The sequence below is a fragment of the Nymphaea colorata genome, chromosome 1, assembly GCF_008831285.2.
Source record: "Nymphaea colorata isolate Beijing-Zhang1983 chromosome 1, ASM883128v2, whole genome shotgun sequence".
NCBI lineage: Eukaryota > Viridiplantae > Streptophyta > Magnoliopsida > Nymphaeales > Nymphaeaceae > Nymphaea > Nymphaea colorata.
Genome location: NC_045138.2, coordinates 34,108,458 through 34,121,490, shown reverse-complemented (window position 1 = coordinate 34,121,490; position 13,033 = coordinate 34,108,458). Strand labels below are relative to the sequence as shown.

At 38.4% G+C, this 13,033-nt stretch overlaps 1 protein-coding gene across 2 annotated transcripts; it reads left to right on the top strand.

The window, feature by feature from the left end:
- The first annotated feature begins 975 nt into the window (after positions 1 to 975).
- Positions 976 to 4,820, top strand: LOC116255170 (cysteine-rich receptor-like protein kinase 44). Of its 2 annotated transcripts, XM_031630958.2 has the most exons (8): positions 976 to 1,271; positions 1,395 to 2,104; positions 2,441 to 2,554; positions 2,776 to 2,897; positions 2,976 to 3,186; positions 3,499 to 3,736; positions 4,004 to 4,151; positions 4,244 to 4,820. In XM_031630958.2, exons 1-8 carry the CDS (start codon positions 1,258 to 1,260, stop codon positions 4,529 to 4,531), a joined length of 1,845 nt encoding a protein of 614 aa, XP_031486818.1. In that variant the 5' UTR covers positions 976 to 1,257; the 3' UTR covers positions 4,532 to 4,820. The 2 variants fall into 2 exon arrangements, with proteins under 2 accessions (XP_031486818.1, XP_031486811.2); XM_031630951.2 differs by having other exon boundaries at positions 976 to 2,104.
- The last annotated feature ends 8,213 nt before the right edge of the window (positions 4,821 to 13,033 follow it).

The following is a 13,033-nucleotide window of genomic DNA, read 5'->3' as shown; positions in this document are numbered from 1 at the left end:
TGCAACGGTTTTCTCATCATATTTGCTTGCTAGGTGAACAGAATTGGACTGAAAGCGTTCTGACTTTCTTCATCCAGCTGTGGCCTGACCCTGGTTGACGCCCAAGAAGAAGAAGAAGAAGGAGAAGAGAGAGAGTGTGAGTGAGAGAGAAGACGAAGAGGATGCAGATGGAGCCCACTAGAGAACCCTCAAGTTCACCCTCTTTGATGAGATTGCGAAGCTACAGAAATTTCTCCCTTAGGGGGTTGTTTGATTGCCATAGGATCCAAATCTATTTGTTTCAGAAAAATGATCGCATCCAACAAATGCTGGATATCGGAGGCACATTCAGAATGTGTTTCCATGGATTTGAGTCGCACCGCGAGGAGGGCGACTGAAATCCAAGGAAAAGAAATTTCGCCGTAAATCAATTGTCCAAGTTTCTTCTCATGACATAGATAAATTATTTACCCTCTTGGGGCCAAACGCCCTCTAGGGAACAACATCCAAAAGACGAACAACGAGAATACATTTCCCACTGCAGAAAGTAATCAATAATAGGCAGGACTTAGGCAACTTTGCAAATGTCAAGAAATCTTTGTCGACCTTTTCTCCAATCAAATGAAAAGGAGAATGAGAGAGAATGGATGAGGATGACGACTGGGTCTTCCATCGCACTCCGACAGATTGAATGCTCGGCTCTGCGGGGCCAAATGACCAAAACGTCTTTGAATGAAAAATAGAAAGTAAACCCCCGACGCAATTGGCAAAGCCAAAAAGTCTTTTCACAGAATAAAAATTTTATCTCTTTGTCAACCACGTGATGGCCATGTGATGTGAGAGGAAAAGATTGAATGGTCCATGCTTAATGGACATAAGCCTTCCTGGCCTTGAACTTTGTATGACTTTTAATAAATTTGTCAGATATTAGGTAAAAATGACAAACTTTATCTTTCTCTGTCCACGACCGCAGAGAACAACTACTGGGTGGAAGTGTTCGCCCTGGTGGAAGGGTCTTCTGTTTACTTGAACCCTTTTGTCCAATCACCAGATGAAGACAAGTTCAACTACGTTCCTAGACTGCACTTGAAAAAAATGTGGTTCACGAATCCCGTCTCCGGCGAAGTAAGCGGAGGACAGCAGCAACTTCCATCAGGAGATCAGATTTTCTCTCTTACATTTGTGAGTGCCAACATTTCACAGTCTGTCTCGATGTCTCTCCCTCCTCCAACCTTAATAGGAGGGTGGTAGTATGCATGACGCATTCAAAAAATCAGGATGGAAGCAAAAAGGTCATCATCTCGGAGGCCTATGCTCGTAGAAAGGATCAATCTACTAATCCTTCTCTTCTTCTTGCTATTATGTTTCCCTTTCCGTGCCTTTGCTCTTGACCCCTTCGCTCTCTGTAACTCCAGCTATGGGAACTTCACCTCGAACAATCCATACCAGACAAACCTGAAGCAGCTCTTCACAACTCTAGCGGCTAATGGCCCAGCAACCGGTTTCAACGTCACCACCGTCGGCCAACCTCCGAATCAAGTCTACGGACTCGTTTTTTGCCGTGGGGATGTCTCTGCCGATGACTGCCGCAAATGCATCTCAGACGCAGGGACACAATTCACCAGCCTGTGTCCACTTCAAAAAGAAGGCACCATTTGGCTAGACTACTGCAGCTTACGCTACTCAAACGTGAGCTTCTTTCGAGTTAGAGACGATGAAATCAACTACAATTGGGATTCAGACAACAACACAGACCCAGTTAAGTACACTAACATGGCGGTCTCACTACTGAACAACCTATCGAGTCAAGCTACTGCTGGTGGGTTTGGACTCATGTTTTCTACGGGGGTGTCAAGCTTCAACGAGTCGTTCAAGATATATGGGTTGGTGCAGTGCACAAGGGACCTGACCATAGCTGACTGCAAGACATGCCTGGCTAAGGCTGCAGGCTTTATTCCTCGATGTTGTTCGTCTCAATTGGGTGCTATTGCTTTTTCCAAGACCTGTTATACGAGGTATGACTCATATCAGTTCTTTTCCTCTGGCACATCAGCCCCATCGCTGAATCCAACCAGTCCCCTCGCTTCTCCGCCGGTGAATCTCGTGGGTCCGTCTCGTGGTTCAGGTTTGCTTTTCTTTCACCATTGGCAGTCATTTTCGTTTAGACAAAGCAGGTGCCATTGGCATGGTGGTCAAATGTTCGTCTCGCCTGGCGCCTAAAACCACAAGGCTTCTCTCCGGGTGACTAAGGAACTGACTTGGTTGCCCTAGGAAGCTAGCATTCGTGAGGTCCAAACACTTGATCCACCATGCATAGATCACGGGTCCGCTCAAAGGCAAAATTCCCAACATTTCCAGGAAATTGAATTTTATTTAAACAACCACATCTCACTAAATAAGACAAAAATCAATTTGCCTAATTGGACGAACCGTGTGACGTTTATTTATAACGGTGATGCAGGTAATAGGAACCTTTTGGTGATAGTTCTTTCCGTCCTTGTACCATGGGCAGTGCTTATCTCTGTTGTCTGTTGTGGCGTATTAGCAAGGAAGTTGAAGGCTGGCAAACACAAAGGTATGGATATAGCAGTTGCAATGGAACATGAGCCTATGTTTGTCATGTCCTCTTATCATCCCCAGTAACTCCATGTACGCATTCCTTGTGATTAAATTCCTGTGGTTTCAACATGCCAAGTGAGGTGACAGTGACTGGCAAATTTCTCAGGGACACATTTAGCATATTATAAAGCAGTTTCAATGATCCTTGACACTCTGTAAATGGTTATTCATGTGCAGCTAACGCAGGCATCCCAAATGGGGAATTTCTAATTTTCGAGTTAGACACAATAAAAGCTGCCACAAATAATTTCTCTCAAGAAAAAAAGCTTGGAGAGGGTGGATTTGGCCCAGTATATAAGGTAATTCTTTACAACAAATAAAAATTATTCTTGACTTAGTAGTTTAGAGTCTTTGATTTTTCTTGTCAACAATGACAGGGCAAGCTAGAAGATGAACAAGAAATAGCAATAAAAAGACTCTCTATGTTCTCCGCACAAGGTAGAACAGAGTTCAAGAATGAGGTGCAATTGGTTGCAAAGCTTCAGCACAAGAATCTAGTTCGTATATTAGGCTGTTGTTCTGAAGGAGATGAGAATATACTTGTCTATGAATATGTGCCTAATTCGAGTCTTGACAAATTTATCTTCGGTGAGTTAAAACTCATACATTTTGTGGAAGATATGCAGTGTTATTTTGTGGGAGTGAGTATGCTGCTGCTTTAGAAGACTTTCATTTGTTTTATCCACTGAAAGCAGTGGGAGAGCAGAACACCCATAGCAACCATAAATGGTATCCCGACATAGGCACCAACTTTATCCTGGTTCATCATTATGGCATCTTCTAGATGGACGAATATGAAGTTCCTTCATATTCGTAGGAGATCATTACCTGTAACTTTTTCCTGTGGCAGATATCATCTCTATGTTTTTCGTCTTTATTTTTGTTTGCTATGTGTGGTAGATCCTGACAGGCGTGCAGAATTGAGCTGGAAACAGCTTTTGGAGATCATTAAAGGAGTTGCTAGAGGGCTTCAATATCTTCATGAGGATTCTCGTCTCACAGTTGTTCACAGGGATGTGAAAGCTAGCAATGTTTTGTTAGATAGAAACCTGAACCCTAAGATTGCAGACTTTGGGTTGGCAAGGCTTCTTACCATGGACCAAACGCATTGTGATACCTCAAAAATTGCTGGGACATAGTAAGTTCTTTCTTGTTTACCATTCTAAGTGCTATTCGTATGTACTTACAACACATGCATGGTCTTGAAACAACAATCTTTTAACTGTAAGTTATATCCTTCTTTTTCTCCAAGTTTTCCATGTCGAATATTATTTGCTTAAACATTTCATTGAAAATTACATGATACACATGCTACTTAGAATGTATAAAGATCAGCTTCTGTAAATTTTTAGAAAATTGTCTAGGATTCACTTTTACTGAAACAGTAAAGTTTCAATGTTTTTAGTGGATATATGGCGCCAGAATATGCAATGCATGGGAACCTTTCTACAAAATTAGATGTATATAGCTTTGGGGTATTGCTGCTAGAGATTGTAAGTGGTAAAAAGAGCACAGCATTCGATGAGTTAGGGGACCAAGATCTTTTGAGCTATGTAAGTACTACTTTGTTGGATTGGCTATGAGTATATCAGTTCATTGTAAAAAATGAGTTCTCCTTGACGATAAGATTTGTTGTAATATGTAGGCTTGGAAGCTTTGGAAAGAAAGCAAGATGCTGGAGTTGATGGATCAGGCATTGTCAGACTCATGTCCAAAGGTTGAAGCTTTAAGGTGTATTCACATTGGTCTACTGTGTGTGCAAGAGAATCCAAGTCACAGACCAACAATGTCATCTCTTGTTATGATGCTAAATAGCGCCTCTGTAACACTTCCAATGCCTTTATCTCCATTCTTCTTAGACAGGAGCCAGGGTTCATTTGTTCTTCATTCAAGCAGTTCGGCATCAATGCAAGTGACCAATCCTAGTGAGTGATAAAGCTAGTATTGGATGCCGATTATGACAACATTGTCTCTGAAATCAGAGGTCACTTGGCCGTGATTTATTCCTTGGTGTTCTAGGCACCATACAAAGTATGCAAGCTCGAGAATTTTTTTCCCATGTTGAATGTAATGTCACATGTATGGTGGAACTCATCGATGTCTATATTCCGTCGTTTTGTAACACCCTCTTAGTTGTACGGTTCACCGACATAAAACTGCAAGGTTGGTATCCAATTGATGGTGTTCGCCAGTTTTATAGAAATTGAAAATCAAATTTGAGCAGTGTTCGCATAGAGACCTAGAACGTATTCATAAACGCCTTGTTTAATCCTTCCTGTCATAGAGCCCGAGAAGATATACGAATAAGGCAAAAGGATAACCTTATTTCTACATGGTTGATATCTCGGTTGCAATGACTTGGTGTTTCTTCTTCCCATCGGCCATATATAACCTTATTTCATATACTTGGGGTTCAAAATTATTTGTGGGTATTTTGCATGGTACCTTGTTTGATTCATTATATATCCACAGCACTGTGAAGACCAATTTATGAATAGCGTCTTAAATTTCGATCTCGAGGTGGTATCCTCAATAATCACTGTCACATAAATGAAAACCCAAGCTCGACTACCTACTGCCTACAGGACGTAGAAGAGCGTCCATTTCTCTCATGGAGACATGGAGGGGAACAGATGAGGTTGTCTTCTGTCATGAGGCCAGAAAGGTAATGCTGTCCTTCCAGAGTAACTCGTTGATTTTTCTCTGATCTAATTTTAAGAGAGTTGTTCTTTCCGAACTTGTTTCGTTTGAACTGTGCATTCAGTTAACCTTCGATGTTATAGAGAAAATGGAGTTATCTCACAGATTCGCGCCACCTGCTAGCCGAAAATAGTATCAATTGTAACCCATTTTCTTATTTATTTTTTGTATTGTGAATTTTAATCGAACTTAACCATGGAAGACTTGTGACCTTGGTAATTTTAATCGAAAGAAATCAGAGTTTGACGAATTTGGTTTTGCAAAAGACCTAGTTTAGTGCAAACATGTTAATTTTGCTTCCGAGAAATTTATTTTCTTCATTTTTGGCTTTTGATTCTTATTCTAGTGAACGAACATTTTAGTCATACAACACAGGCATCAAACCTCTGGAAGGGTCTCGATGCTTGTTATATGACCAAAAATCATATTGTCTTGATGGCTGTTAGCATTGATCATGAATTATGAGAAGAATTTTTTGTCATTGTGTTCCTGATGTAATGAAAGTTAGGAAGGAATCCACCAGCAGGCATAGAAAAATTCTGTGATAGTAGACATACCTGCAGAGCTAATTAATATGTGATCACGAATAACACTTTTATAATAGTCAGTCGAGAAGGAGTCAGATGATGTGGGTGCACTGATGTGCTCCGTCAATAGCTTGATCTTCATTCCACCAAGGGTCCTTCAAGACAATATGATTTTTGGTCATATAACAAGCATCAGACCTCTAAAGGGTGTCAAAATCTCTGATATTCAAGTCTTTCCAATTCATGATTGAGTTCTTCAATTTTTCTAACATATGTCATGGCATTGAAGAACATCTATGAATTAGAAGGGAAGATTTGAATGGAAAAAGGACTTTAGCTGCTAGAGATCAAAGAATTAGAGACCCTTCCAGAGGTTTGATGCTATGACTAAAATGTTTTTATAATTTTACTGTCACATAGGGGCGGAGCTAAGATTTTTTTCAAGAGCAAACCACACGGTCCATCAAACTTATTCGGGTATAACCAAACTACATTTGAATATAAAAAATACATTACCCAACCAAAATTTTTCAATTTTTATAATGTATTTTTTTTTTCAAATAGTTGGGGCTGGGCCACGGCTTAGGCGGCCCCCCCTCCCTCCGCCCCTACTCCACTTAAATGACCAAATATTTACATAATCGAGAAGCCATTTTCCAATGATTAAAGAACAAGCTAGCACATCACACAAGGCAAACACATCATGTGACTATATTTCGATTGACAATTAGAAGTGCTATGGGGGATCGCATCAAGGATTTATGATGAAGCATGGCCAAGCTCATTTCCCACAATTTACACCAATAGAATGCACAATGAGAATAGTTGGAAACCCGAGCCAAAGGGATTCCAGGCACGGATCTTCTCTGTGGAACTTACACGTTACGTTCATGCCGGCATTATTTATAATCAGTTCAATCTAATAGCAAAAAAGTATATAATTAAAATCACAAAAAAATCAAGTAGAAATGATGAACCATACATATAACATAAAATTCTTTTAAGAAAACCACGTGAAGGAGCGCCTTCACCATCTGTCATACATTTGCAAGCCTAGGATTGAAAAAACTTGAGATCACCCTTAGCAAGCTCAGTAGGACACTGAGATTTGTCCTTCAACAATTAAATTTAAAGAAAAATATATATATATCTAAGCAGAAAAGATACCAGAAATAATATTTTAGGCAACAGTAAACGCACAAGCTAAAAAGCTCATGTTTCAATGTGCCGATAACAAGGATGGGAATTTTAGGTTTTAATATTATTATTTCACATCAAATGTTGTCTAATATTTTGCACTAACAACTGTACGACCCAAAGTTAGAGTATTCGCATCTGAGTTTTCCTAACTTACACTGGCTTTTATTTAAAATGAAAGTTTAGGTTTTAATGTTAATACTGGCATTAAATGCCACCTAAATTAGGCACTAATAACAACTGTACATTCCAATGTCCAATATTCTGTATTCAAATTTCCCGAATTTAAACTTGTGTTATATTTCAGCCTATCAGTGTTTGAAAACTTGGATGTGAGAAGCTAAAACTAAAATTTGAGAGTTATATGAATGTGAATTATGCGTCATATGGTGCATGAAATTTTGTGTGTCAGTATAACTCATGAAAATAATGGTCTTAATTTATATTTAAAAAATAAATTTGTAAACATAAAAATGAAATCGAAAACAATAAAAAAGCGAAAAGAACATTTCTTTTCTAAAAATTTCCGAAATATCATACCCAATAGTTGGGTGCGCAACCTGTCTCATAAGTATGAAGAAAACTAGGTGAATGCGCCTTAGGTTTCCGTGGACGAAACGCAGGCAATGTCTATAAAGGAAATATATGAAACGGCGTCTATGTACCTATTATGTCACGTCAATCAATGATTTTCTATTGATGCAAAACACTGGGCTTTAGTACAATTATATCGACGGTAGAATCAACATCAGAAAAGGTAATGTTTATAATTTTCTGACTGCGGCTGAACTGTAGCTTGATCAACTTATCAGGAATAATAGCCCTCTTGGGTTTTGTTCTGTTTCTTTATATTAAAGTGTCTGTGCAATATGCTTTTTTTATTAAGAAATGTTATTTTGGCAATTGATGTTATATTGTTTATTAAGATTATAGTTGTCAAATAACTGGTAGTTGATCTTCGCTTTCATTGCATCGCTAAGAAATGTAAACTTAAAAAAAGAATAAGACACAAGAAACGAGCTTTGTCATTAGAATAATTCCACTATCGAGATCGAGTACATTTGAATTGTAACAAAGCTAGCATTCTAGTAACCTTCCCCTATCACATAATGCTGCAGCCACATATATTAAATATGAACTTGCTGCTTTTACTTCTATCATAGAGATTGTCGGGACAATAGAACTAGAGGTGCTCAATTAATACGAATTCCTGAAAGGCGTCGATAAAGAGCCACGTCGCAGAGTACATACTTCACCTGTTCATTGCACAATTCCGATTAACATTGGTTCAACGAAAAAGGTTACAATGAAAAGAAGTAAAACCCACCGTCGCTTTTTGCTTTAAATTGTACATGTATAGATTTAATTTGATATGCTTTCATTGATATAGAGTCTAGAGATATTAAATCCTAAAGATCTTATATCAAAGTATATCAACAGGCAGTTGAATGCCACCTTTGCATCCCATATGTAGTTAACCAGCAGATTTGCTGTCACTTGTGGTAATGTAAAAATGGTTGTGATCCAAATGAAAACATATACATGACTAAGTTACCTTAATTGGCCTGAATCTAGATGAATCTCGCTTCCATGAACACTTAGTTGCTCATTATTTCTACGAAACCATATGTTATGATGAATTTGACATTAATTTTTCATTTCCCAGATAAGAGGATGCAATGTGGGAATCAAGATACACAAATATGATTCTTACGACTCTATACACATATGGACATGGCCCTAATATTTATGTTATACAAATACACCTAGAAAACATGTTTACGCACACACACGCATAAAGCAATTGCTGTTGGTCATACACAAGAAAAACCGGCTTCTGAAATAAAATATTAATTTATCCTCCCATGCGGAAGAGGTCTGCGCTAATTATCAATGCAAGCAAATGATCCTTCTAATCCTCTGACATTGACCCCCCATTCACCACCGCGAACACTCTCCGTAAATTGAATATCTATGAAACGAATTGAAAACGAAGGAAACTTCCACAGGCAAGAGTTACAAAAAATATGAAGTCGATTACTCAGTGACCAGACTATAATGATGTTAATAATCTCAGCGGCAATAATCATGTCAAGTTGGAAACTTGGAACTGCTTGAGAGAAAACAGACACGATTGTTTTGGTTTCATCTCTTGAAATTTTGATTATTCCATCTGTATCTGTTTCCTTACTCCTTGTTTCTTGGTAGTACGATCATCAATTCGTGGAGGAACAAGAAGAATCGGCAATGGCACACGCACACACACAGAGGGAGACAATATGCGCCTTACCTCAGTCGAACAAACCTGAAGAAGAATCGAGGAGGGAAGGAAGGAAGGAAGCTTCCTTGCGGAGAAACAAAGTGGGGAGGCTTCTGCAGCCTCCAGAATTCTTCTTCTAGGGGAGGGGAAGCAGTTGGGTGGGTATTGATCTCCTGCTATTATTCCAGATTCTCATTCTTCCATGGTGTCGGCGGCAGACCAAAGACCCTTGCACTGAAATGCATGAAAAATCTTTACCCTCATCTTCACTCCGTCTCGCGCTGTCTCGCTGCATCCCGACATATAAATGGATCGAATGAGACAGGTAGACAATTGACAATCACAGGTATCCAATTGAGTCTAAAGTCAATAGTTCAATTGGATAACTGTGATTGTCAATTGTCTACCTGTCTCATTCGATCCATTTATATGTGGGGATGTAGAGAGAGAGTGAAACAGAGAGAAGATGAGGAGAAAGATTTTCATGCATTTTCAGTGTAAGGCTCTTTGATCTGCCACCGACACCATGGAAGAATGAGAATCTGGAATAATAGCAGGAGATCAATACTCACCCAACTGCTTCCCCTCCCCTAGAAGAAGAATTCCGGAGGCTCTAGAAATAAAATATTAATTTATCCTCACACGGCGGAAGAGGTCTGCGCTAGTTATCAGTGTCAATACTGAATGTGATTATATACGTCATTTCTAGTTCTACTGCTGATCAAACATTTGGAATCGTCGGATTATGTCTTTCTAAACCAAACATTATTTTCTTCAAACATGTATTGTGAAAATATGTATTCCAAAAACATAAAGTCACAAGCGCAACTTGTACAACAAGAAGAAGTAGCACATAAAAGTGGGCACAGGATAGTCATTGTAGAAACGCGACACAAATTCCAAAAAGTGGGGTTGGATATAATTTCCTTGGGTTTTGGTGGTTTTCGAAAGTATTCGGTAAATATTTGAAAAAAATGCTTACAAATTTATTAACGGGCATGATTTGTGAGAATAAGTCGACACGTATCTGACATCGCATACCATGATAGATCTGAACGGCTTGAAATTGTTATTTTAAAAATATTAAATATTAGGAGGCACATGCCCTTCACAAAATATGTATATATCAATAATTAAAAGTTTAATGCCTTCGGATTGGGAACTTTTTCACCCAAACTATTTATAAGAAAAAATTAAAACAATAATTTAAATATAAAAAATTAAAAAAAAAACTTTTAAAATTTAGATGGAACGGTTTGTTTGTTATGCTATAAAAGGAGAGGGAAGGACATGAAATCCCACATATATGCAAGTAAGTGTGTGCAGTTGCCCAAGATCTTTTATTTTCAAAATGAAGCTTTAAAAGATTTTGGTCATTTATGTATGATGCTGCCCCTTAACATGTGAAGGTTTTTTAAACGGTAGCACTTTAGAGAGAGAGATAAACATCAAAATTTCTAAACTTTGATGTTTATCTCTAAAATTTGATGTTTATCTCTAAACTTTGATGTTTATCTCTCTCTCTAAAATACTACCGTATAAAAAGCCTTCGGATGTTAAGGAGCACCATCATACTTAAATGACCAAAATCTTTTAAAGCTTCATTTTGAAAATAAAAGGTCTTGGGCAACCGTACATACTTACTTGAATATATGTGGGCTTTCATGACCTTCCTTCTCCTTGTATAGCATAACAAACAAACCGTTCCATCTGAATTTTAAAAGTTTTTTTAAAATTTTTTGAAAACGACCACAATCTAAGGAAAGTATATCCAACCCCACTTTTTGGAATTCGTGTCACGTTTCTACAATGACGACCTGTTCCTGTGCCCACTTATATGTGCTACTTCTGGTTGTACAAGTTGCGCTCGTGACTTTATGTTCTTGGAATACATATTTTCATAATACATGTTTAAAGAAAATAATGTTTGGTTTAGAAAAAATATAATACGACGATTCCTAATGTTTGATCGGCAGTAGAACTAGAAATTGTCTCCCTCCTTGATTCTGCTTCAGGTCTGTTCGACTGAGGTAAGGCACAAATAGTCTCCCTGTGTGTGTGTGTGTGCCATTGCCGATTCTTCTTGTTCCTCCACTAAATGATGATCGTACTACCAAGAAACAAGGAGTAAGGAAATCGATATAATCAAGGGATGAAGCCAAAACAATCGTAGCTGTTTTCTCTCAAGCAGTTCCAAGTTTCCAACTTGACATGATTATTGCTGCTGAGATTATTAACATCACTATAGTCCGCACACTGAGTAATTGACTTCTTATTTTTTGTAACACTTGCCTGTGGAAGTTTCCTTCGGTTTCAATTCGTTTCATAGATATCCAATTTACGGAAAGTGGTAGCGGTGAATTGGGGGTCAAAGTCAGAGGATTAGAAGTATCATTTGCTTGCACTGCGCAGACCTCTTCTGCCGTGGGAGGATAAATTAACATTTTATTTCAGAAGCCGGTTTTTCTTGTGTATGACCAACAGAAATTGCTTTATATCAAGAAATGTAAACTTTTCATTGAAGAACTCATCTATGAATTACAAAGGAAGACTTGAATGGAAAGGACTTTAGCTGCTAGAGATCAGTTGAATGGAAAGGACTTTAGCTGCTAGAGATCAGTTGGATGGAAAGGACTTTAGCTGCTAGAGATCAGTTGAATCGAAAGGACTTTAGCTGCTAGAGATCAGTTGAATGGAAAGGACTTTAGCTGCTAGAGATCAATTGAATGGAAAGGACTTTAGCTGCTAGAGATCAGTTGGATGGAAAGGACTTTAGCTGCTAGAGATCAGTTGAATGGAAAGGACTTTAGCTGCTAGAGATCAGTTGAATGGAAAGGACTTTAGCTGCTAGAGATCAGTTGAATGGAAAGGACTTTAGCTGCTAGAGATCAGTTGGATGGAAAGGACTTTAGCTGCTAGAGATCAGTTGGATGGAAAGGACTTTAGCTGCTAGAGATCAGTTGAATTGAAAGGACTTTAGCTGCTAGAGATCAGTTGAATGGAAAGGACTTTAGCTGCTAGAAATCAGAGAATTCGAGACCCTTGTAGAGGTCTGATGCATGTTGTATAACTAAAATGTTCATATAATTTTACTGTCACTTTATCACCATATATCTACATATTCGAGAAGCCATTTTCTGAACAGGTGTGAATGGTGTGAACATGGTTCATATTGCCTTGTTGGACCCAATGATTGAAGATCAAGCTACTGAATAGAACACGTCACACAGGGCAAACACATCATGTTACTATTTATTTTTCGATCGACTATTAGAAGTGCTATTTGGGATCACGTCAATGATTTATCATGAAGCTTATTTCCCACAATTTTTGCGAATAGAATGGACATGGGAATTGATGGAAAGCCGAGCCAAGGGATTCCAAGCACGGATCTTCTCTGTGGGACTTACACGCTACGTTTATGCCGGCATTATTTATACTCAGTTCAATCTAATAGCAAAAAAGTATATAATTAAAATCACAAAAAAATCAAATAAAAATGACGAACCATACGTATAACATAAAATTATTTTAAGAAAACCAAGTGAAGGAGCGCCTTCACCATCTGCCATACATTTGCAAGCCTGGGACTGAAAAAACTTGAGGTCACCCTTTGCAAAGCTCAGTAGGGACACTGAGGTTTGTTCTTCAACAATCAAATTTAAAGAAAAAAATGTCTGATCAGAAAAGATGTCGCAAATAATATTTTAGGCAACAGAAGACGTAGAAGTAAAAAAGCTCATGTTTCAAT

Coding starts and splice junctions, on each gene's coding strand:
- LOC116255170 (XM_031630951.2), top strand. CDS start 1,258: ATGGAAGCAAAAAGGTCATCATCTCGGAGGCCTATGCTCGTAGAAAGG. Junction 3,187..3,498: donor TCTTGACAAATTTATCTTCG/GTGAGTTAAAAC, acceptor TATGTGTGGTAG/ATCCTGACAGGCGTGCAGAA. Junction 4,152..4,243: donor ACCAAGATCTTTTGAGCTAT/GTAAGTACTACT, acceptor TGTAATATGTAG/GCTTGGAAGCTTTGGAAAGA.